General features: G+C 48.1%; 1 protein-coding gene across 1 annotated transcript in view; it reads left to right on the top strand.

The window, feature by feature from the left end:
• Positions 1-6,634, top strand: part of Npc2 (NPC intracellular cholesterol transporter 2) — a 13,138-nt gene extending 6,504 nt beyond the window's left edge. Inside the window, exons 2-5 of the mRNA XM_050164514.1 lie at positions 493-600; positions 2,632-2,804; positions 5,528-5,851; positions 6,218-6,634. Coding sequence (XP_050020471.1) covers positions 493-600; positions 2,632-2,804; positions 5,528-5,614 — 368 coding nt within the window. The 3' untranslated portion in view covers positions 5,615-5,851; positions 6,218-6,634. The remainder of the gene's footprint in view (positions 1-492; positions 601-2,631; positions 2,805-5,527; positions 5,852-6,217) is intronic.
• Positions 6,635-25,843: the final 19,209 nt, after the last annotated feature.

The following is a 25,843-nucleotide window of genomic DNA, read 5'->3' as shown; positions in this document are numbered from 1 at the left end:
GAGAGAGAGAGAGAGAGAGAGAGAGAGAGAGAGAGAGAGAGAGAGAGAGAGGTGGGGGGGAGGGAGGGAGGAGGGAGATGTCGGGGATATGATGTAGGTGCCCATCTAGGGACATGTAGGGCAGAGGAAGTCTCAGATGCGGTCCTTGCCTCTGCCTTGTTTGAAATGGGTCTCTCTGCAGCTATGCTGACAGCATTCTACAGGCTGGCAGGCTTTCAGGATTCCCCTTTCTCTACCTCCATCTCTCTGTAAGAACGCTGGGATTGCAAATCCCCCCTGCTGCAGCCAGCTTTAGGTAGGTTTTGGGGATTCATACTGTGCAGCAAGTGCTTTGTTTACCTTTCGAGCCATCTACCCAGCCCCAAATTTAACTGTACTTTGTCCTAAGGACTTCGTTTCAGGAAAGCAGTCAGAAGAAACTCACTTCGCCATGAGGCACCTGCAACCTCAGTGCAGTCTTTTCTTCATATTCAATTTTTTTTCTTTTTGCAGGTTCTAAGGTCGGAGTTATAAAGGAGGTGAATGTGAGCCCGTGCCCCACCCAGCCCTGTGAGCTGCACAAAGGCCAGTCTTACAGTGTCAATGTCACCTTCACTAGTGGTGAGTAACTGTGACTCTTCCCTTCCCTTCACGCTGGACCGTGATGTAGCAGAGGAGACCATGGCTTGGTTGGCAGGGATTTGTCAACATCCTTTCTGACCTGCACAAAACTAGAATTCACTTTGTTGCTGGACAGGACCGAATCTGGCTCTGTAGCTGCTACTTCTCATGTTCTAAAAGGAAACCTGAAGGGCTGGATTGATAAAAGGAGCGCTTTTAAGTTACAGCTCTGACTAGAAGTGGGGAGGGGAGAATCCTGTAGTAGTTTCACAACGTATAAGAGGATGACGCAAAACCCAAGAGCCATGCAGACTGCGCTGAGTCAGAGCTGTGTGAGAGCTCTCTGCTGCGGGCTGTCTGTGTGATGTCTCTCAGCAGGAAACTCTCAGGGCCACAACTGTGTCCTCAGACTCCCTTCTCATGCTGGGTTTCTGCTGTGTCCAGCGCAGCCTGGTCCTGGAAACCTGACTGAGACAGCAAGGGGGTGAACAAAGGGGAGAAACAAATCTTTAACATTCTGCATAATGTTCCTTCAAGCCAGGCCTCAGTGGAAGAACCATGAGCCCAAAAGGAGCCTCATTATAGAAAATTCCAGGCTAGCCACAGCTACAGAGAGAGATCTTATCTCAGTGGTTCTCAGCCTTCCTAATGCTGCGGCCCTTTAATACAGTTCCTCATGTTGTGATGACCTACAACCATAAAATTATTTTCATTGCTACTTCATAACTGTAATTTGCTGTTATGAATCATAATGTAAATATTTGATACTCAGGATATCTAATATGCAACCCCTGTGAAAAGGTTGTTTGCCCCCAAAAGGGGTCGAAACCCACATATTGAGAACTGATGGTTTATCTCAAAAGAGAAAAGGTATGTGTAAAGTGACTCTGTGGGTAAAGGCACTTGTCACCAGGCTGGGTGACTTAAATTCAGTCCTTAGAAGCCACATAGTCAAAGGAGAGAACTGATTCCTACAAGTGCATTGTGTCTCACACACACACACACACACACACACTTTAAAGACAGCAGATTTGCACCAGAGAAAGATGACTCAGTAGTTAAGAGAGCTTGCTCTGCTTGAAGAAGACCTGAGCTGGGCTGTGGTGGTGCACACCTTTAATACCAGCAGAGGCAGGCGGTTCTCTGTGAGTTCAAGGCCAACCTGGTCTACACAGCTACTTTGGTGCCCTCTTCTGGCCTGCAGACACACACACAGACAGAATATTGTATACATAATAAATAAATATATTAAAAAAAATTAAAAGACTGAAACACAACCAGTACCCTGGATCTCCAAAATATCGTTAACAGCATGTAACATTACTAAAGGTCTGGGGGTACAGGTCTGGGTCCTGGCAGCCTGACAAGGGAGGCCCAGCCTCATCCTCAATATGCTCAGCTCCTGGCCTGTCTCCAGGTTGTCATTACCCTTCCTGCATCGCAAGGGCAAGTCCCTTCTTTTCCTGACACCTTGGGCTCCATCTTTTCTTTTCCAGGGCTGGAGGGGGTGTGATTTCATTTCTTTGGGGCACATTGTCTCAATAGCCTGATGGTCAGAGGGAGGAGCACAGTGGTCTCTTGAGAACCTCTTCAGTCCTGCCTGCGAACTGCAGTGACTAGTTGCCCTAATCTGGTAATACTTTACCCCTCCTGCCTGTCTTCAGTGTGGAGGCTGGAGGGGACCAAGCTCTTTTAATCTTACAAAGTATCTAAAGGATTGCCTGTCTCTGCCGGCATTTAAAACCCACGGTACACTCTGGGCAGAAACCAGTGGTCCTTATAGTGGTAGATAAGGTTATTTGTCTAAGTAGCCTGATTCCCTTGATGGGGAGCAAGGAAAGAAACCGGCTCCTTTATCATGTGGACCAGAGCTGGCTGCTAACGGTGACCCATGAAGACAGAGATGCTGGAAGGAAGAGGCCTCTGGTCTGCTGCTATATAGCCCTTCTAGCATTTGAGAGTGAATTTGATGACTTGCCTTAGAATTTACAAATACAGTCGCCTTCACCGCCTGACTCTCTGTCTTCCTAGGCACTCAGTCTGAGAACAGCTCTGCCACAGTGTACGGCATCCTGGCAGGACTCCCCGTCTTCTTCCCCATCCCTGAGGCTGACGGTTGTAAGTCTGGAATCAACTGCCCCATCCAGAAAGACAAGACCTACAGCTACCTGAATAAACTCCCAGTGAAGACTGACTACCCCTCTGTAAGTGCTGCCCTGGGGCTGGGTGAGGTGCGGAGGCTGGGAGTGAGAAACAGGGACTGAGGCAAAGGGTCTCTCATTTCTGGTGAAGCTGGAAAGGCCTGTGAAGAAGGAGATAAGTTTGAGGGACCCGAGGATGCCATTTTTATAGACCAGTTCCTCACTCAGAGCCTCCCTGTGCAGTGGTGATATTATTTCTGACTTATAAGCGAAGAATTCTAAGCCTCTGAATTCATGTACTACAGACAGAGTCCAAATCTGCTTTACCAAGAAGTCCTGGTGCTTAGATTTAGAGACGGGTCTCTAAGTCCAAAGCCTGTGCAGGGTTAAAAGATTTTAGCTAGCCGGGCGGTGGTGGCTACCAGTCCTGGTGGCTCATTAAATCTTTGAAAAAAGAAAAGGCATGTTAGTGCACATCTTTAACCCCAGAACTCGGCAGGCAGAGACAGGAGGATCTCTGAGTTCAAGGCTAGCCGGGGCTACATAATGAGACCTACCTAAAATAAATTACAAAATCAGATGGAACAATAGCTCACACTTCCAACACTTAGAAGGCTTAGGCAGGAGGATTGCTATAGGTTGAAGGCCAGCCTAGACTTTTTTTTTCTTCTTCTCTCTTTTAGGGGGCCTGCTACCCAACTCCCAAATAAATCATACGGAGGCTTATTCTTGCTTATGAATGCCTGGCCTTTGCTAGGCTTATTTCTAGCCAGCTTTTCTTAAGTAATCACATCTACCTTTTGTCTCTGGGCTTTTACCTTTTTCTGTTTCTTAACCACTGAGCCATCTCTCCAGTCTGACCTTTTTCTATATCTGTATAACTTTTCTTTCCTTCCTACTCCATGGCAGGCTGTGTGGCTGGGTAGCCAGTCCCTAGTGGCCTCTCTCCTTTTTTTTTTTTTTTTTCTTGCTCCTCAATCCCAGGTTAATTTTATTCAATCAAACAAATACAACACATCTTTTCATTGTTAACAAAGGCAGCAGAAAAAAATGCAACACAGCTTTACATGGTTAAAATAATATTCTCCCACACTAGACCATCTAGGGAATTGCAGAGTGCCAGGCTGCCTGCGATGCACAAGTGAGACTATCTCCAGAAACAAACAACAGTGACCACACAGCTCCTAGTTTGACTGTACCAAGTCAAAGTTGAGATCTTTGAGATTAACAGATGAGGTAATGAACAGAAATCAGTTTAGGATAACAACGGTGTGTGCTCCCGTATAATCCTAGCACTTGGAAAGCTGAGGCCTCATTGATGTGCATTCAAAACAGCCTGGACTGGCTGTACCGTGAGTTCCAGGTCAGTCTGGGAGAGCAGAGGTCAGGGGGGGTGGGGGAAGTTAACTTAAACTCTGTCGCTATACAGCTATACAGGGTAGTTGTCCTGGAAACGATCAGTTCCACAGGGCTGTGGACCAGCGGTTCTCAGCTTTGCCAGTGCTGCAACCCGTTAACATAATTCCTCTTGTGGTGGTGACCACAACCATACAATTATTTTTATTGCTACTTCATGAATTCATGTAATTTTGCTACCATAATGTAAATATCAGTTTTCTGATGGTCATAGGTGACCCTGTGAAAGAATCACTTGACCCCCCCACCCAAAGGGGTCACGGCCCTCAGGCTGAGACCACCGCTTTGGCATTTCCATTCCTAGCTGACAAGAAAGTTTCTTTACACTGAAGGACCTAAGAGTGAAAAGGGCTGTAGAAGTTTGCCAATTAAGTGAGAAGCTATTTAAATTTGAAATTATTATATTTGTAAGGCTCTATTTACATGACTCTGACCTAAGAGTGAAACTCAGTAATGCACACCTGTAATCTCAGCACTCGGGGGGCAGAAAGAGGAGGACCAGAAGTTCGAGGCCAGCCTGAGTTACATAGCAAGTTCCGGGTCAGGAAAGCTGTGTAACAAATGGAGGGAGAGAAGAAGAAAGGAAAGAGAAGTGAAGGATTTTAGAATTACATTTGATAGGTGTGCTCATCCACCTACAATCCCAGGATTCGGGGGGCTGAAGTAGAAGGATTGCCACAAATGGAAGGCCGTACTACATAGTAAATCTAAAGCTAATCTGGATTAGCTATGAAGACTGTGTCTTTAAAAAAGAAAAAGAAAGGGGCTGGAGAGATGACTCAGCGGTGAACAGCACTGGCCGCCCTTCCAGATGATCCCGGTTCAATTCTCAGCACTCACATGGTGGCTGCTGCTGTCTTTAACTCCAGTTCCAGGGGATCCAATACCCTCACACAAACATGCATTAAAAATAAATTATTTAAAGGAAAAAGAAAACAGAAAAGAGGAGCTAGAGAGATGCTCAGTGGTCAAGAGCACTGGCTGCTCTGCAGAGGACCCGGATTCAGTTCCCAACACCAAGAAGCAGCTCACAACCATTTGTAACTCCAGTACCGGGGATACAAGTGGTGCACATATATACATTCAGGTAAACTTCATTCACATAAAATAAAATTTAGAAAAACTAAACAGAAAAGAAGAGGAGGAGAGAGGAAATATCATACTTGAAAAAATACATTGATAAATTGGACTAGATTAAATGATATCATTGGTATAACTTGGCTCACCCTTTGGATTAAGGTCATATCCTAATCGGGCTACAAGATGGTATGACTTAAAAAGAATTAGGATTGCAGGTACATACTGAAGCCAGTTATAGATCAAAAACCGGGTTCTGGCTTCATTTTTCCCAATTCCTTTTCTTTTTCCAGATAAAGCTGGTGGTGAAATGGGAGCTTCAAGATGACAAAAAGCAAAACCTCTTCTGCTGGGAGATTCCAGTGGAGATCAAAGGCTAAACTCTTTGGTACCCTGTGTCTGTGTGGGCTGAGAGGCCATGGCTGGAGGGAAGGGAAGAAATAGAAGAGAAATCAAACCTGAAATAAACCAGTGCCGTAAGATGAACAGAATTTCAAGACTGCTATCTTATGTCTGTCTCTCAACCTCCAAAAAAGTATCTGTGACCCTACTCTTGAGAGCTCAGAACTCTAGCCCCCTCAATAGTCTTTGTTGAGGCCGCAGAGTGGGAGAGGGATGTTGAAATAGGAGCGGCAGGGCTGCGTCCCCGGCACCTGGCCGCCCGCATGGCTAGTTTATACCCAGAAATAATTACACGGAAACTGTATTCTTTCAAACACTGCCTGGCCTGGCTAGGTCCAGTTTCTTATTGGCTCTTACATATTGTTCTAACCCATTTCTAATATTCTGTGTAGCCCACGAGCTGGCTTACCAGGGAGGATCTTAACCTGCGTCTGTCTGGAGTGGGAGTATCATGGCGACTCCTTTTCTAAGCTTCTTTTTCCCAGCATTCTCTTCTGTCTACTCCGCCTACCTAATTTTCTGTCCTATGAGGGCCGAGGCAGTTTCTTTATTATTACAAGACCCACCTCCATCAGAGGGAGACTGGAGTTGAGTTGTCTCCATGGCTGTTTGCTTTTGGATTAAGGTTGGCAGGACCCACCAGACAGGACAGGAGGAGGTTGCTTAGGGATGTCAGATCATTTGACCCAGGGCTATCAGTCCGCTGTGAAGGATGCCTTCCAAGAGACTCCCCTGTAGCTGAGGGTATTACCTCTACAGGTTCCTCGTCTCTTAAGTGCTTCCTGAGTGCCGTGCCCCTGGCTAATCAGTCTACTGAGTCTTGATAGTCCCCTCAGCCCCGATGCTTCAACAGTAGTGAGCAGCTCTCCAGCCAGCATCCAGAGACTGGCTGAGAGGTGCAGCAGAAAGTTGGCTCTGAATGCTTTCCGCTCTTCTTTGTGGTCAGCTCTTGTTTCTTGTTCTTCAGAGGCTTTCATTAAAGATGATACTTGGTTGCAGGTGCTTGTTTTTTTTTTTTTTTTTTTTTTGTTTGTTTTTTTTGTTTTTTCAAGACAGGGTTTCTCTATGGTTTTGGAGCCTGTCCTGGAACTAGCTCTTGTAGACCAGGTTGGTCTCGAACTCACAGAGATCCACCCGCCTCTGCCTCCCGAGTGCTGGGATTAAAGGCGTGTGCCACCACCGCCCAGCTTGTTTTGTTTTTTTTTAAACAGTATTAACTTGTATCCTCCCTCTGCACGGAAGATTGAACCTTCTGATAAATAAATACTAGCTTGCCTTTCTTGCATTTGTGTTCAAGGCCAGAGCAAGCAGGCACCGAGAGGAAACTGCCCTTTTACTCATTTTCTTTTTTATGAGCTGGACCTTATCCATAGAAAGTGACATTGTCGAGGCGGTAGTGGTGCAAGCCTTTAATCCCAGTACTTGGGAAACAGGCAGGCAGATCTCTGTGAGTTTGAGGCCAGCCTGGTCTACAGAGGGAGTTTCAGGACAAGCGCCAAAGCTACAGAGAAACCCTGTCTTGAAAAAAGAGAGAGAAGCCGGGCAATGGTGGCGCACGCCTTTAATCCCAGCACTCGGGAGGCAGAGGCAGGTGGATCTCTGTGAGTTCGAGACCAACCTGGTCTACAAGAGCTAGTTCCAGGACAGGAACCAAAGCCACAGAGAAACCCTGTTTTGAAAAAAAAAAAAAAAAGAGAGAGAGAGAGAAAGAGAGAGACATTGTTTTGCTTTACTGCACACAATCTCACACCGCCAAGCATGCTTGGAGCAGCAAACACTACCTGATGAATAGCAACACCTGAAGAGGAGTGAAGGAGCGTGGTGACTCGGACATCGCCTGCCATAATCCGCAAGCCTAGAAACAAAAGTAAAAGATTAGCGGCTCTGAGGAGGCAGGAGGGTTGTGAGTTTCAAGCCAGTCTGAGTAGCGTACTGAGATCCTGTTCAATAAGTAAACAGGCCCTGCCCACAAGAGGCAGGAGGATCGCGAGCTCCAGGTGTGCCTGAATTCATCATCCCACTGCTACCTCCAACCACACATAATCTCAGCACTGAAAGGTAGAGGCAGGAGGATTGCTGCAAAGTTTTGAGACCAACCTTATCTACATAATGAGTAGTTCAAGGCCACCCTGGGCTAAATGAGACCCGATCTGGGGTGCGGGGGGGGGGGGGGGGGGGGACATTAAAACAGATAATAGTTGGTTGATTAAATCTTGAAGTGAGAAGTATGGTCATGGGTCTCAGTTTGCTGTATGAAATCCGTGTCCGTTTTTAAATTTTTGTAACAAGGTCTGGTGTTGCTCAGACTGGTCTTGAACTTATAATGTATCAGAGAACCTTGACTTCCTGATCTTCCTGCTTCTGCGGGAATGCAGGTGTGCGCCCCATACATAGCCTAGATCCTTAGCTTTCCCCACCTGTGAGTTTCCCAGGCCAACCACCAGGGGACAGCAGCGGGTCAGTAATGAAGTTACTAACAGCAAGCGGCCCACCCACTGCATGGTGTCTGTTGTGTGTTCTTTCATGCTTAGCCCACCCTGGTTTTCCTACGTGGATGCTCTGTGAGTCAGAGTCACGTGAACTCCAAAAGAGCTACCTGCTGAGGTCATTGCTTCCAACTGCCCATGGGTACATTTTGGCTCCGCCAGTCAATCAGCTGTGAATGTGAACTTTAAATGATTTCATTCCTCCGTGTTCAGTTTGATTTTCCTACTGCACTGGCCAGGGACAATGACAGTGCAGTCAAATACAAAGGGAAATGGGGCTACGTGGAAGATTTACGTGAGTCCGGCCGTGTGGTCTACACTCTTGTCAGTGGGAGCCGCTGGGCTAGGCTGCTTTTTTTTTTTTTGGTTTTTTGAGACAGGGTTTCTCTATGGTTTTGGAGCCTGTCCTGGAACTAGCTCTTGTAGACCAGGCTGGTCTTGAACTCACAGAGATCCGCCTGCCTCTGCCTCCCAAGTGCTGGGATTAAAGGCATGCGCCACCACCGCCCAGCTAGGCTGCTTCTTGTCTAGAAATAGGAAAGTTGGGAGGTTCAGTCTGATGTGTGGTGATGTGTCTCCTCAGAGAAATAAAGCTATCATGTTTGTGTGGAAACTTGCTGAGGGGCCAGGAGAAAGAAAACTCAGTTCTCTGTCTCCCTGTTCCCAAAATATTCTTACCTTTTTTGCTCCATATACGCTAACAGCTCCCAACCCCGAATTTCATACTCCTGCCCTCGTGTGAAAAAATATTATAAAAAAAACAAAAAGCTCCTTTAGCCTATGTCCTCTCCTTACAATCAGAGTGGGAGGGGACCCAGCAGCTTAGAACTGTTGCCCTACCAGCCACTGGGAGGCTCAGTGGAGCCTGCAGTTCTGAGATAGGTAGGGCTCCCACGGGAGGATTAGTTTGAAAGGTCAGCTCTACAGAAAGTTCACAGTCATTAACACAGAGGCATTGACTCCTAGGTATACAAAGCGTTCTTCACTTTCAATGCCAGCCTCCGGCTTTCTGAGCAATTCTTTTTACATCAGTGGTTCTCAACCTTCCGAATGCTGTGACCCTTTAATACAGTCAAGTTGTGGTGACCCCAACCATAAAATTATTTTTGTTGCCACTGTTATGAATTGTAATGTAAATCTGATATGCAGAATACCGATATGTGACCCCCCCTAAGGGTTTGAGACCCACAGGTTGAGAACCATTGCCTTACATGAATCCAAGGCAGGTAGATCTCAAGACTCCAGTTATTCATGCTGATAAAAAAAAAAAAGTAGAACAATTTGAAGTCCTGTGTGCTTGATTTTGAAATCGTGTGTGTGTGTGTGTGTGTGTGTGTGTGTGTGAGAAGACACAGTGAGGACTGGGGATGCCAAACAAGTATGAGGACCCCACCTTCCATCCCCAGACCCCACTTATAAAGCTCAGTTTGGGGCTGGAGAGATGACTCTGGCTAATGCACTGGCTGTTCTTCTAGAGGACTGGGGTTCACTTTCCAGGACCCACATGGCAGCTCACAGCTCTCTGTAACTCCAGTTCCAGGGGATCCAACACCCTCTGCAGGCATTGCACACATAGTTCTTAACATATAGGCAGAACACAGGTACACCTAAAATAAAATTGGGGGAAAAAACTTTGCAAAAATGCTGGCTATAATTCCAGCATGCCTATACCAGCTAGCCTGCTGTATGCAGTGGCAAACAACATCTGTCTCAAAATTGGACTGACATCCGAGGCTGTCATCTGTGTACAAGGAAAATGGGGTACTGATGTCCTTACCAAATAAAACAATAATAAGTAATAATCTAAGCATGGCACATGCTCAGAGTCCTAGCATTAGGCAGTCGAGGCTAGAGGTTAAGTTTAAGGTCATCCTTGGCTACATAGCAAGTTGAAGGCCAGACTGGGCAACATGAGATCCTCTCTCAGGAAGGAAGGAGGAAGGAAAGAAGGAGAAAATATGATGATGGTTCACAGAGATTGATAAGGGGAGTGAGTGGTCTCTGGGAATGCCCTGGGCTTAGGAAAGGACTTGAAGTGGGTGAAGTCAACTAAGACAAGATGATCTTGGATTACCATTTTCTTACTGTCCGTAGGGACAAGCATCTGTGCTTAGAGGATCAGGGGGTTGGTTTGGCGACAAAGGTGTGGTACCCAGGAACAACACTGACATGGAGCAGTGTCGAAAAGTCAGTGGGATGAGCATCATTTGAAATTCATGCTACGCTGCCCCCAGTAGCCCTCTGAGCAGAGATAGAGCCGGGAATAGACTAGCGTGTGCCGTGGTGAAAGGCCCAAGATGCTCAGCTGTGTGTGTTGGGAATGTGGATAGAGCTGTGCGATCCAGGGTAGAAAGTGGCTGTGTTTTCCCTGTTGTCTGAAAGTCCTGAGGAGTTGAGTTATTTTAGGGTGGTCATAGCTTTCCCTCTCCAGAGGATCCCAGGGCCTAGCCCTCAGCTTGTGTAAACTCAATCCGATTCACTTACAGCTGTCAGTTGACTGGCAACTAGATGGTCTGAGTGTTGGTTGCCATGGAAACAGCTAAAAGGCCCATTGCCATAGGAACCTACCATGCTCTCCAGACCAGGGGTTTGGTTGCTGAAAAGACCCCGAGGAACCGAGGCTCTGAGTTGTGCGAGTGAGGGTCCCACCAGAGGATGGGTCATATGCATGAGAACCTGGCCAGCTCCTCCAGAGCCCCACACCATGGGCACAGAGCACAGGGGCCCGTCCCTGTGGACAATGAGGGCACAGCTTCCGGAGCAGTCTCATCATGCCAGCGCTACCAGCCTCCCCTCCAGGAGCTCTGAGAAGGTAAATCTCGCTCTCTGGTGGGTCCCTCTCCACACACCGTGTGTCCCAGATAAACAGCCAGCAGGTGAAGGGATCCGCTTAACTCCTGGCTGCCAGCAGGTCAGACCACTGAGGAACTCGGCAGGCCATGTGGATGGCTGCTGGCCTTGAACGTGGCAGACACTGGGTGTGCTGGATCAAAAAGCAGAAAGGCGGGCCAGCGGCAGCAGCCTGCTCTCAGCCTGAGAGGAATGCCTCGCTCTGTTCCCCGCACCCCGTGCACCCGCGTGCCTCTGCCAGGTGGATCAAAGTTTAAAAACCCACGATGTGCCAGGGCTTCTCGGTGTATCGGAAAGATGGTCACAGGAGTCTTGTGTTGCACAATCAAGGGAAGCGACTCTTACATCACTGTTTTGTGGCCAGGGAGAGCAAAGAGGAAGCTTCTTAGTGGCTGTGCCATTAGCCACCGTTGCTATAAAGGTAGAGACTGAAGGAATTCAGCTAGGTCACCTCCAGGCCTCAGCACGAACCACCTTGGTTCACTGGGATCCTAAGGTAACATCTGAGCATGGTGGACAGACTGACAGCTCATTTACCTGTGAGGGTGAGGAAGACCTTAGGAATCCAGAGAGGCTTGGGACTGAGACTAAGGCCTAGAAGGCATTGGACGGACAGGCCGCCTCCCTGATGCTTGGCTTAGGGATTTCATCTCATTCTTCAGGACTCTGAGATGTGTGGTGTCCTTTCTCCTAACCTGGCCCTCCCAAGGGGCTTCACAGCCTAGAAGCTTGGCACCAGAGAGACAGATGCTACCAGCATCTCTGGGAAGGGACTTCACTTTGGGAGGCAGCCATTGCTCACAGATCGAATTTAGCTGGGTTTGCATCTCCCCGCCAACTCTTTCCAGTTGACTGACTTTGGGTACCTCCTAGGGCCTCAGTTTCCTCAGCTGTAACATTCTCAATCCCCACCACCTTTCTCAGGAGTTCTGCTGATGTTAGTATCATTACTGCCCTTGATGAGGAAGGTTGTAGCCACAAAAGCGGTTCAGAGGCCTGGAATCATAGGCACGTGATTGCATTTGGCTCCCAGATTAACCCCAGGCCCCTTTCAAGCCCCATGTCCTCCCAGGAGCCTGCTCTGCTTTGCCTCCATTAAACCAGACTGTAACATCCTTTTTGAGGTACAAGGTTTGTGTGAGCGCTTACCTTCCTATTAGATTATAAACAGTTTGAGGACAGGGACTGCCCTTTAGTCTTTGACTAAATGGCTAGAACTCAGAGCCCAGCAATTTTTTGTTCTATTTATTTTTTGAGACTGCGTCTTACATAGTTCTGGCTGTCCTTGGACTCTGTGTAATTGAGGTTAACCCAGAACTTGTAATCTCCCTGTCTCTGTCTACCGGGTTCTGGGATTACAGGTATGCAGCACCATGCCTGGCACTCAGAGTTACTTATATAATTGTCTCTTTGGAAGACAAGTGCCATTTTCTCTGGGGTTTGAATGGGACCGTTTAATTCTATAGCAGCCTGGTCGCCAAGAGTGAGGGAAAGAGTAGCAGCTAGCTTGGTTTCATTCTTGTGAAGGACACCGAAGTACCCTGTCCCAGGTAGGCAAATTCGGGGTCACATCCTCTGGAAGCCAACCATCATCAGCATCTGTGACTCACTGCCAACACAGCCTCATCTCCAGCTGGCTTAACGGCTCCCTAGCTCCAGCTTCCCTCCCCTCTGGCTACCATCTTCAGTACACAAAGCCTCTCCTCCCTTTGGCTTCCAGATAGGACGCTGTGATGTCTCCAACTCGGTAGCTGTAAGTCATACTGTGTCTCTGAGAGGGTGAGAGGAAGCACATCTGGCTCATGCAGCTGTCTCCCCTGTGGTATAGTGAATGTCTGCAGCCTCTGATGGGCCCCTGCAACTTCCCACCAGTGCCAATGCGTGGTTTAGTGGGAACAAAGCCAAAAGAGCCCAGGAGCATCTGCTAGACCAGTGGTTTTCAACCTTCCTAACGCTGTGGCCCTTTAATACAGTTCCTCGTGTTGTGGTGACCTCCAACCATTAATTATTTTCATTGCTACTTTATAACTGTAATTTTTGCTACTGTTATGGATTGCAATTTAAGTATCGGATATGCAGGATATCTAATATGTGACCGTGTGAAAAGATTGTTCAACCTCCAGGTTGAGAACCGCTGGCCTGGACTGTCAAAGCTCAGAACTGTGCCCTTTCTAGGTGGCTGGTGGGAAAGCCTGGGGTTAGGGAATACAGCAGAGGAGAACAAAAGGAAAGGCTCTGGGTCTGACCCATTTCCTGCGTGATCTTGCGCAAATTATTTAACCTTTTAGCTAAACGCCTAACAAAAGTATCATTTGTTTGGTTTAGTTTTTTGAGACAAGGTTTCTCTGTGTAGCCTTGGCTATTCTGGAACTCATTCTATAGACCAGATCAGGCTAGCCTTGAACTCATAGAGATCCACAGACTGGGATTAAAGGTATGCACCCCCACCACCCAGCTCCTCACAGAGGTACGGTATAGATAAAACAAAGGAGGATACTTGTGTACGCATAGCTTAGAAACAAGAGTCCTGAGGACTCAGTCCCTTGGCTTTTCCGACTTGGGTCTTGTTGGTTAGAGGAGCCAGCTGAGCACACCCACAGAAATCTGAAAAACATGATAGAAAAACAATGACCCAGATTTGATCACCTCACAGATACAGATGTTGGAGGGTTGCAGACTTGGTGACTAAGAGTGTGTACTGCTCTTAAAGAGGACCTGAGTGCAGCTCACACCAGAGCTGATTCCGCACCTCTCCCCTCTGAGAGCAGCAGCTTTCGCATGCACACCCTACACACACAGGCACAGACACACACACACTCAAACACACACACACACATCACGAAAAGTAAAGTTTTGTTTTTTTTTTTTTGTTTTTTTGTTTTTCGAGACAGGGTTTCTCTGTGGTTTTGGAGCCTATCCTGGAACTAGCTCTTGTAGACCAGGCTGGTCTCGAACTCACAGAGATCCGCCTGCCTCTGCCTCCCGAGTGCTGGGATTAAAGGCGTGTGCCACCACCGCCAGGCACGAAAAGTAAAGTTTAAAATGATTTTCATTCGGCAGTGCTGAGGACTGAATGCAGGACCTTGGACATGCCGGGCAGGTATTCTATCAGTGAATTACATCCTCTTCTAGCTAGGGCCAGGGTCTCACCGAGTTGCCCAGGCTGCCCCAGAACTTGCTATGCGACCAGGCTGTGAGCATACGATCTTCTACCTCGGCCTGCCCAGTGGGAATTACAATCTTGGGCCACCAAGCCTGGCTAGACACTGTTGTAAAGCAGACCTGTGAGGTAGCCAACCCTCTTGAAATAATTTTTTTTAGGATATAGAAGTCATGAGCAATTGTATCCTTAACCCATCGTGATTGTCATGCAGTCTGGTTAAATTTGTATGGCAGGTCAGGGAGAGGTTTTTCAAACCAATTTTTACTGGGCACCTTTGACGCGCCATGAACTGTGTTAAGTATTGGAGATTTTTACAAAATCTTAAAGAAGCCCCTGTCTTCAAGGAGATCAGAGTCCAGGGAAGAGAGGTCAGCAACAAGCCATCACTAACACAATGGGACAGTGGCTTGACAGCCAAGTGGACAGAATGCCATGGCAACGAGAAAGAAGAGCACTGTGGGTGATTTGCTCCGAGAAAGGAGCCAGGCTGGGCCTCTGCTTGCAGAGCGGCTGGGAAATAGGACACGGAATACTGAACCTAATCATCCATTTATCATCTAGCCGCTCCTTCACTCAATAAATCTGCTCCTCACTCTTTTTTTTTTTTTTTAAGATTTACTTATTTTAGCCAAGCAGTGATGGTGCACGCCTTTAATCCCAGCACTTGGGAGGCAGAGGCAGGCAGATCTCTGTGAGTTCGAAGCTCAGTCTGGTCTACAAAGCTAGTTCCAGGACAGGCTCCAAAGCTACACAGGAAAACCTTGTCTTGAAAAACAAACAAAAAAAGATTAATTAATTATGTATGTATACAATGTTCTGCTTGCATGTATGCCTTCATGGCAGAAGAGAATACCAGATCTCATTATAGATGGTTGTGAACCACCATGTGGGTGCTGGGAATTGAGCTCAGGTCCTCTGGAAGAGCAGCCAATGCTCTTAACCTCTGATTCATCTCTCCAGTTCATGTTCCTACTTCCTGTCCTCTAAAATTTTTTGTGGTGTGTATGGGGGGGTAACACATGTGCATTTTTATGCACACGTGTGTACATACATGTGGAAGTCAGAAGTCAACATTGGATGCCTGTGCAGGGCCAGCCATGATAAGCTAAGTATGGGCAGGTCACCCAAAGGAAGTTCTTTATTTCCAACCATTATCACCTGCCAGAGTAGAACTCGGCCCTTGATAAAATGTAATAAGAGGTCTGAGTCTCAGTAGTTTACCCTGAGGCAATGCCTGGTTGCAGGAGGAACCACAGCCAGGCACTGCCTGACCCCCACCCAAGAGCAGACCATTCAAAGGAAATGCCTGGCATTCCAAGTGCTGTAGATAGAAACACCTGCCCGCACACCTCACCAGGACAACCCTAGACAAATGTCAGCCAATCAGGGGCCCTGAACCTCAGAAACCCCTCAACCCCGCCTTTACTACTATAAAAACCCAATTCTAATTGAGCTCAGGGCTCGTTGAACACGCGGAGAGATCGAGTTTGCAAACTTGATTAAAATAAAGGCTCTTTGCTTTTCCATATGGGACTCTTGGTTTCCTGGTTGGCTTGTGTGGGGACTTTGCGGATTTGGGTATAACACCTTCCTGTACCACTTTCCCACCTTTTTTTTTTTTTTTTTTTTTTTTTTCTTTTTTGCACTAAGATCTCTCACCAAACCTAAAATCTTGGCCAGTGAGCTTCAGGGATCCATCTGTCTCCCTGATCCCCAGCCCTGGGGTTGCAGATACTTTGTTGTTGTTTGTTTGTTTGTTTGTTTGTTTTAATTTATTCTTGGCTTCTGGAGAAAGGGTTTCTCTGTGCAGCCCTGGCTGTCCTAGAACTTGTTCTGTACACCAGACTGGTCTGAAATGCTGAGATCCCCCCTGCCTTTGCCTCCCAAATGCTGGACTTCAGGCATGCGCCACCACTGCCTAGCACACATCCTCGTTATGTAGATGCTGGGGATCCAGACTTGCATGGTGGGTGTTTCCCCAGCCCCAGCTGCTCTGTTTGTTGAGACAAAGTCTAACTAGGTAGCCCAGTCTAGTCTCAAACTTTTGGCAATCCTCCTGTCTCAGCCCCTTGAGCACCGGTATTATGGGCCTTTGTCCTCACTCCTGGCTAGAATATTTATAAGAATGAGTTTACCTCCTACTGAGCTCCCAGTCTTGGCTAATTTATTTTACTTAAAGTCGCTCCTACTTAATTTACTCTGGAACAAGTCGGCCTGTTTGGTTCTCTGCTGGCTTGGCATCTAAGCTGATACATACAGTTACGATCCAGTTCTTACTCTGCTTCTCCTTCGTCTGTCTGGGCTCCCACCACACTGGTCTCCTTTCATTTCCTCATGTTCTCTTTTTCCCAGCCTCGAGGCTCACACACAAGTATCTGCTGTGCCAGAGGGTTCCTGCCCTCAGTCCTGCCCCTCCTCTTTTTGCTAACCCCTGCTGTGTTTTGCTGAAAGGTTTCTTCCTCAGGAAAAGCCTTTCCTGGCCATCTTCCCTGGCTGTAATTCTCAGAACACTGTATCCTCTTGGCTTTGTAGTACAGTTCAGAATTACACAGTGCCGCGAGGATCTTCCCCAGCAACTCACAAACATCACTGGGATACAAAATGGTTTGTTTCTGTTGGTTGTGTATGTGTGTGCGTGTGTTTGACACAGACTGACTCTGTAGCTGAGGCTGGCCTTGAACTCCTGATTCTCCAGTTTCTGCTTCCCAAGTGCAGGGAAGAAGTGCCGCAGCACCATGTTTGGCAAAACAAGGGAAACATTTCCATTTTGCCTTCACATTGCTCCCATTGTCCAGCACAGCTCAGAATCTAAGGAGCAGGTGACCAATAAAAACCTTAGAATCAAGGTTCCGGGAGTCAAAGAGTGGCGCCCACATCCACTCACGCACACTCGAACACACAGATGCTTGCATGCATGTGCCACACACACACACACACACATCAAACACACACCCAAAAGGTAATTTCCAGAAGTGTAAATGAGATCACTAGTGCCTTCTTATTCTACTACTGTTTGCCTTGGTCTCAATGGTTCTGTGTCCCCAGCCCCAGAACAATACCAAACACACAAACCAGAGCCAGAACCAAACAGGGAGCCTGTCTAAGGAAGGCCCAGAAAGAAGGGAAGTTGAGGGAGGGATTCCCAGACTAGGAGGCTTGAGAGGATGGGAGATCCTGGTAGAAAAAGGTTAGAAATGGCAGGAAAAGTTAGGGCTAGCAGGTGCCTGAGGAGAGAGGAGGATGAGGACCTCAAGACACTTGTGTCCCTTGGGTATAATGTATCAAGAAGACCAGGTAAAAAGGGGGGGGGGAGTGAGAAAGGGAGAGCATGAGCTGGGTGGTGGTGGTGCACACCTTTAATCCCAGCACTCAGGAGGCAGAGGCAGGCAGATCTCTGAGTTCAAGGCCAGCCTGGTCTACGGAGTGAGTTCTAGGACAGCCAGGGCTACACAGAGAAACCCTGTCTTGGAAACACCAAAAGAAGAAAGAAAAGAAGGGGAGAGGGAGGGAAAGAGGGAGGAGAGAAGGAGATAGGAGGGAGGGAGGAAGAAACAAAGAAAGCAAGCATGAACCCACTTTCCCACTTTTCTGTGTTATAGCTGCACTTGGGGGGGCGGCTAGTGAAGGGGAGGCTCATTTACATTAAAACCTATAGTTCCCTCTACATGTGTGTGACAGTTGTCTAGGGACTCCTGGTGGAGGGACCTGTCCCTACCGCTTTGGCTGGCTTCCAGGAACCTATTCCTCATGCTGGGTTGCCTTGACCAGCCATAGCACAGAGGAGGAACTTGGTCCGACTTCAACTTGATACTTTGTTGACACTCATGGGAGGACTGCCCTTTCTGAGAGGAGGCAGAGGAGGAGTGGATGGGGGGCAGGGATGGAGGGGGGACTCCAATAGGAGGAGAGGAGGTGTTGAAATGAGGGCGGCGGGGCTGCGTCCCCAACACCCCGGCCGCTTGGCTAGCTCATGCCCGAAATAACAGCACACAAACTGTATTCATTTAAGAACTGCTTGGCCCATGAACTCTAACCCTTACAGGCTAATTCTCGCACCTGGACTAGCCCATTTCTAATGATGTGTGTAAGCACCCCAAGGTGCGCTTACCGGGAAGATTCTAGCCTCCGTCCATCATGGTGTCTCTGCTCCAGAGAGCAGAGCTGTTGAGTCTCCGGGAGCAGAGCAGAGTCTGACCTCACTTCCGCCCAGAATTCTATTCTGTTTATTCCACCCACCTATGTTCTAAGCTATGAGGCCAGCCAAGCAGTTTCTTTAATTAACCAATTAAATCAACAGATTGATATATGACACTCCCACATCAAGGAGGGAAGGGAAACTGCAATTGGGATGTAAAATAAATGATTACATTTAATTAATTAAAGAAAACCTATATTTCTTTAGAATAGAATATAAATTTCTTATGATAACCAAAACTCAGGTGGGGGCCTGGAGAGATGGCTCAGTGGTTAAGAGCACTGACTGCTCTTCCAGAGGTCCTGAGTTCAATTCTCAGCACCCACATGGTGGCTCATAACTACCTGTAAAGAGATCTGGTGCCTTCTTCTGGCCTGCAGGGGCATATGCAGACACAACATTGTATACATAATAAATATAAATAATAAATAGCTAAGATAGATAGATAGATAGATAGATAGATAGATAGATAGATAGATAGATAGATAAGGGCCATATGTACAGACAGGATCAAGAGTTCGAGTCCAGCTTGATCTACATATCCAGTTCAGGGCCACCCTGGGTTACAGGAAATCCCAACCCAGAAAGCTCAGGTGAGCTTTTCACCGACATTAATGCCATGACTCCAGCAGGTGATTTCGGGTTGCATCCATCTTCTGGGTGTGTGTATGGTGCACGCGTGTGGCATGTGCACACAGGCATCTGTGTGTGCTAGTGCGTGTGTGAGCAGGTGTGGGCGTCAATCCTCACCACCCATCTTATTTCTATTAGCACCTCAAAGCACTCTACTCCAGAAGACTCCAAGCAGCCTGAAGTTTCGGAGCTCAAGCAATGCCAGAAATGCATAGAGCACGGGTACTTTGGAGCCAGAGCTGTGCTTGCTCATTTTGTGCCGCTCGCTGCTCCCACCAAAGCCCAGCACAGCGCCTGGTGTGCATGGTGGTTGTGCGTTCACAACAGCAAACAGCACAATCAGTCTAGCCTGTAAATTGTTAATTAGATCTCATCTAGATTCCTCTCTCTGCCTAGACACTCCAGAGACACTTGAGGCCACTTCTTTGTCTCTCTGGGAATGATCTAGATAAAGAGGCACCATGAGGTGTTGTGTCCAAACTATTCCAGGATAAATAGAAGGGGAGAGTGTGGGGGGAGGGGAGCATAGTATTGATAGGAGTGAGAAGAAAGCAGAAGACAGAGAATGAAATTTCCTGAGCCGTCTATAAGGAAATTATTCTCTTCGTGTTTCCAGTGTTATCTGTGTTTTCCTTGCCCCACGAACAACCATGAGCCCCTTGAAGCCCTCTGTGTTAACACTAGGCACCTTAAAAACACACACAAGGCTGGCTGGCTGGCTGGCCCCGGGAATTCCTGGGATCTACAGAGATAAAATACCTGTAGATAAAATCCTGCCAGAGACACCCAAACGCCAAAGCCGTAGGGAACAGGCAGAGAAGGCAAGGAGCTGGAGAGGTGTGTGAGGACTGGGGGAGGGGCCTTCTTGTCCTCTCTTAATCCACCCACCAACTAGGGACCTAAACCCAAGAGGCTCCCAGAGGCAGGAGTGTGATCACAGAGCCTGGCTCCCAGCTGGAAGGAAGGGGACAGTGTTTTCTGCTCTCAACTCCCCACGTCGTTTTCCGTGGTCCCTGGCTGGTGTCATCCCTGCCACCCTCCCTCCTGGCCCCACACTTTGTGTTTTGTCTACCTGAGCACAACCGTGCCAACTTTCAGCAGTTCTGCATGGCAGATGCACAGCTGTGCCTCCTGTTCCAAAGAGTGGTCTCTGTTCCTTAAAAGAGAGAGAGAGAGTGACCCCTCAACCTAGGTGCCATTTCTAGCTTGTGTCTTAGGTGAAAGGACCAGACCCATCAGAAAAATGTGGCAAGCCAAGAATCCTGGATGGCAAAGGCCTGCAAAGTGCCAATAGGCAAAACAAACAAATAAAAAGAAATCTAAAAGAAAGGTCTGGGTGTGGTGGGATATGCCTGTAACACCAGTACTTGGGAGGTAAAATCAGGAGGGTCAGGAATTCAAAGTCATCCTTGGCTACATAGCAAGTATGGAACCAGCATACATGAGACTCAGTCTCAATAAACAAAAGGCTGGAGAGATGGCCCCAAAAGCTAAGATTATTTGTCACTTTTATAGAGGACTTGAGTTCGCAAAAATTAAAATAAGTAAATAAATACACTCAGGAAAAAGGGAGGACTGGAATGATGGCTCGGTCTTTAAGAGTACTTTCTGCTTTTGCAGATGGCTTGGGTTCCGTTCCAGTGCCCACAGGCAGTTCACAATCCTCTATAGCTGTAGTTCCAGTGGATCGGATATACTCTTCAGGCCTCCACGGGCATCAGATCCTCACGTGCTACACAGACACAGGCGGGCAAAACACCCCCACACACAAAATAACTCTTTATTTTGGAGTTTCACTGTGTAGCCTTGGCTGTCCTAGAACTCACTCTGTAGACCAGGCTGGCCTTGAACACACAGAGATCCATCTGCCTCTGCCCCCCAAGTGTTGGGATGAAAGGCGTGAGCCACCACCACCTGGCTGTTTTGTTGTTGTTGTTATTTTTAATAAAGTAAAAAAAAAAAAAAAGAAAAGGATAGAAGGGAGGGAGGGACAAAAAGAGGAAGGCAAGCAGGCAGGCAATATGCTAGTCCAAATCTTGTTAAGATGGGTTTAGTGGCTCATGCTTGCAATCTTAGCACTCAAGATCTGAGTCAGGGGGATTGCCATGAGTTGGAGACCAACCTGGATGACAAAGTGAACTCTAGTCCAGTTTGAACTATGCAATGAAACCTTGTCTCAAAAAATAAATAATGAGGGGGCTGGGGAAATGGCTTGGGGGTTAAAGAGCACTCTTTATAGAAACCAAGTTCTATTCCCCGCACACTCACACAACACCTCACAGCCATCTGTGAGCCCTGTCCTAGGGAGTCTGACACCCTCTCCTGACCTCTGTGGGTGCTGCACACACAGCCTGCACACCAGCCTGGTCTACAAGAGCTAGTTTCAGGACAGGCTCCAAAACCACAGAGAAACCCTGTCTCGAAAAACTAAAAAAAAAAAAAAAAAAAAAAANGAAACCCTGTCTCGAAAAACTAAAAAAAAAAAAAAAAAAAAAAAAAATTAAAGTAATAATAAACAAACAAAAATTAGAATAAATTAAATTAAAAAATAGTAAACAAACCACGGGGCACTGGTGTGGTTGGAAGCAGAGCCAGGCTCTGCTGCTTCAGGAGAGAGCTGAAAACAAACCAAATAGAACAGGGGAAAACAAGGATTGCCTGCTGTGGCTAAAAGGAAAGCATGGAGCCAAGGGCATGAAGACTCCTTGGCGGAGAAGTCAAGGATGAATCAGGAACTCCCGGGAAACGCTTTTCTCTGCTCCCTCTTGACTGAGTTTCCTTCATTCCTGTGCAGTTACAAGCCCTCTGGCTGCACCCACTTGAAACGGCAATCTGGCAGCCCTAAGATTGGCATGCAGGGACTGTCTTTGTCACGAGAAAGCAGAAATCTTGTTTATTTTGGTAGATTAGTTGCTGGCAGGGAGGGATCTTCATTTTCCAACCAGAACCATAAACAAAGCAATTGCTGGGCCAGGAGGCGCCTAAAGGTTACTCCGGGCCTGATGGCCGGACTGAGCAGCAAGCGTGCTTCGAGCTTGGCATCTCCGAATGTAAAACCATGTAACAGTCCAGGACTATGTGCTGAGCCAAACGTGGACACTGGAATAGCCCAGCCTCATCCTTCCGCAGTGCAGAGAGCCTGGGCTCTCCGAGCTGCCCTGGGGATGACAGTGACGGGGTCTGCAGCTCATCTACAAGCCCTGCATGTGAGGGTGAGTTCTGTGGAGTAGGGTCAGAAGGGCCCTGCTTCCATAGAAAGGTCATGCTTCCAGTCACCCTGCATAAGGTCACAGCAGCTGCCACACCTGACGCTGTCGCTGTCCAGTCTTCCTATATGCCAAGCCTGATCTGGCCCTCTTCCTCACAATAGGGCTGCCAGTTGGTCAGCCGCCTGTGCCTAACTCACCATTGGGAACCAGTGTCATGGGCCCACTGGAAGGGATGATCTTTAACAGCCTTAGTCTGACGGACAGGGTGGTTCAGCCGGTAAAGACACTTGCTGCCATGCCTGACAACCTGAGTTGCACAGAGTGGAAGGAGAGGACTCCCATAAATTGACCTCTGACCTCTGTGTGTGCTGTCTGGCAAACACACACACACACACTGCTTTTATTATTATTTAAACCCACAGACATATAACTCACACATGCATGTGCAACAGAGAGGCCAGTCCTGTTATAGTCTGCAAGGTGTTGGGAGTGAAGGAAGAAGACGGCTGACAGGTTATTTGGGGAAGGTTTCCCCGGAGTAGGGGAAACAGTTAGCACATTGTTCAAAGGGCATTTACTTGATTTAGCAAAGAGAAAGGGAGGGCATTGCAGGTGTTGGGCCTGGGATGGATTGCAGACAGGAGGAAGCAGAGTGCTGTTGTCTACAGAGGGGGGCGTGATGAGCAGAGTGAGCTGTGGCAAGTGCTGGAAGTCAGGCCTAATGTGGGTGTCCACCTAAACATCCAACGGTTTCCACACACTGGTGATCATCCCAGATAACTTAGAAACCGAGCTGGAGCACAGGGGACACACAGGAACTGCTACCTCACCGGGAGCCCAGCATCAAACAAAGCACAGGCTGCAAAAGGCAGAAAGGAGGATAAGGTGACAATGTCCTTGCCTTCCCCAGGAGGAAGCAGGGAGGACCACAGGGAAAGGAGAGGTGTGGCCCCGGCCTTGTGGGACAGAGCTGATAACAGCTGAAGGAAGAGGAGCCCGGAAGAAGCAATTGGCTGCCGTGTAGCACTCCGTTTGTTGAATATGCCTGTGGACTGACTTTGGTTACAGGATCTTGCTATATAGCCTAGGCTTTCCAGGGACTCCTGACCCTCCCCCTGGAGACCCCTGGTGTTGGGATTTACAGGTGAATATCAGCACTCCTGTCTTTGGAAGATGATTCAGTGTTGAAAATACCTTACTAGATGTGGTAGCACATGCCTGTAGCCCCAGCAAGCAGGAGGCAGGAATAACAGGAGTTCAAGGCCAGTCTATAAACAAACCAGCAAGCAAGCAAATTGACGCCAGGCACAGCTCTATAACCCTAGCCCTTGAGAGGCTGAAGCAGGCGATCGGGGTCACCCGGTCACTCTCAGCTGCACTCTGAGTTCCAGGCCAGCCTGTACTCCATGAGACCCTGACTCAAAACGAAGTTCAATAAATAAGTAATTAAATATTTTATATGCAAAAAAACCCCACATCCCAAACCATTATGCCAATGTAATTAAATTTCCTCTAAAAAAAGAAAAAGAGATACCTTTCCATCTGCCTCCATTCTGATGAGAACACCCTAGCAAAGTGAGCAGGAAGAAGGGAGACAGGAAACAGAGGTACAGAGGAGATAAAGTAACTGGTCCAAGCTCCCAGCACAAGTCACCCTCTCCCTGGATAGCACTGAGGGAGGAGGATGGCTTGGTGGGCCAAGTTTCCTGACACAGCCTTCCTGACTTGCCAGTGACCTTGTTCCTTGGATGTCCACCAAGGAGGCCTACAGCTTCCCAACAGGCTCATCCATGAGGTCCTCCCCCCTCGGAACCTGAGACAGAGGCTCCAATCCTCCCACCTCAAAGCTGGCAGGAGAGGCATGGACCCTGACTTCCTTCCTTCTCCCGACTCTTTCTCTGAACCTCAAGTCTTGCCTCAAGTCTCCTCGTGGCTCCACACAGGTGCCTCAGTAGGTCTGGCTGGAGGTTCCCTCAGCCAGAGTCAGCCCCCCCCCCCCCCCCCCCCCCCCCCCCCCCCCCCCCCCCCCCCCCCCCCCCCCGTGTACCTCCCTCCCAACTGCCCCGCCTGGCAGTGAAACCCCCTCAGCCCTTTCTCAACCCTCCTTGGGAGATGTTCTCTTATTGAAAAAAGCAATTGGCTGGATGGGAGCTTGCTGCGTCCCATTGTTAGGAGGAAGGATTTTCCTATCAATCCTAGTGAAGGCTGTTGATGGCTGTTCTTGACACCCGCTGGGAGAGGCAGTTTCGTCTGCCTCGTCTGAATACGCTTGGGGAAATGCATTTCCCTAGAGACCAAAGGCTAACAGCTTTATGGACTGAGCTGTCTGTCCCTCACGCAGGAAGGAGAAGGTCGGGATTCTTTAGTTGTCCAGCAGATTTTTGTTTGTCTGTTTTAAGATTTATTTTATTTTTAATTATGTGTATAGGGGGAACTGGAGGTAGCTACTTGTAAGCGTGAATGCCCATAGAATCCAGAAGAGACTATCAGATCCCCTGGAGTTGGGGTTACAGGAGGTTGCGAACCCCCAACATGAGTACAGGGGGGGGACATCCTGACTCCCTGAGCCACCCCTCCAACCCCCAAATCCTGGGCTTCTGTGATAAGCAAGTGGGGAAAGTGGTCAACATGGGCACCAGGTCTGCTAATCCCTTGTTATAGGACCTGAATCCATCCCCCTGAAAGCCAAGACTCTTAGACTGGAGGACGTGGAGTGGGAGACACTCACGTCTCCAAAAGGAGACAGCATTCATGAGGAAAGATAACTGTACAGGGCCTCTGTGCCCAAAGCGGACCATTGGTTCTGACTACATGGTTCGAAGCGTTCTCCCTGCATTAAGGAGACTTCTGGAAGGAGAGAAAGAGATAATCCAGAGATCTCTGCCCCTCCTGTCTTCCATTAAAACTTAGTGATTCTGTAGTTGCCCCCAGAGAAAGCCACGTGACTCCACAGATTACTCCACAGATGGCAAGGCACCCTTTACAGCTGCTTAGTCCGGTAGCTTCCCCCTCTGTCACCACAAGACCCTTGTCTAATGGCATTCTCTGTGGAGAAGTTCAACATTCAGGATTGGACTTGGGTGTGGTGGCTGAATCTGAACATGACAAGTTCAAGGCCAGCGATAGTGATATGTAAGTCTGAAACCAGTCTGGGCTAGAGATTCTGTCTCAAAAATCAATAAATTAAATTAAAAATCCAGAGTGGGTTACAGCTCAGCAATGAAGGAAGGGGTAGGTGATCCCCCGCAAGGCCAATACTTTTCTTTCTCCCCACTTCAAACCAAACAGCATTGCCTGTTTGTGGGGGTAGTGTGTAAGGACACGGACACGAGGCGAGAGTGGAAGTATGGGTGCAGTCGGTGGAGGTAGACCCACAGACACTACATCGGTCTCCTCTTTACAAACGAAGAAACTGAGGCTGAGAAAGATCGTGCAGTGTTCCTTGGGGTTCATAGCTTGGTCTCTGGACCAGTTGGCCTTGCCTTCATCCCTGTTCACCAGCATCCGTGGAGAACTAGACCTGCCACTGTATGGACCACAGACGCATCAATGAATATTACATAGGCCTTGAACCTTATCAACAAACTTGGGAACCGCAAAATTTCCCCACCCCGCACAAGCCCCCACCCTTCCTGTCACTCAGGCTCCCGGCAGCCAGTGCTAAAGATAGA

This window comes from Alexandromys fortis, unplaced genomic scaffold (assembly GCF_014885135.2).
Source record: "Alexandromys fortis isolate MF-2015 unplaced genomic scaffold, M_Fortis_MF-2015_v1.1 scaffold_159, whole genome shotgun sequence".
In the NCBI taxonomy this organism is placed as follows: domain Eukaryota; kingdom Metazoa; phylum Chordata; class Mammalia; order Rodentia; family Cricetidae; genus Alexandromys; species Alexandromys fortis.
Note: the sequence above shows the minus strand (reverse complement) of the source record. Positions and strands in the feature narration are given on the sequence as shown.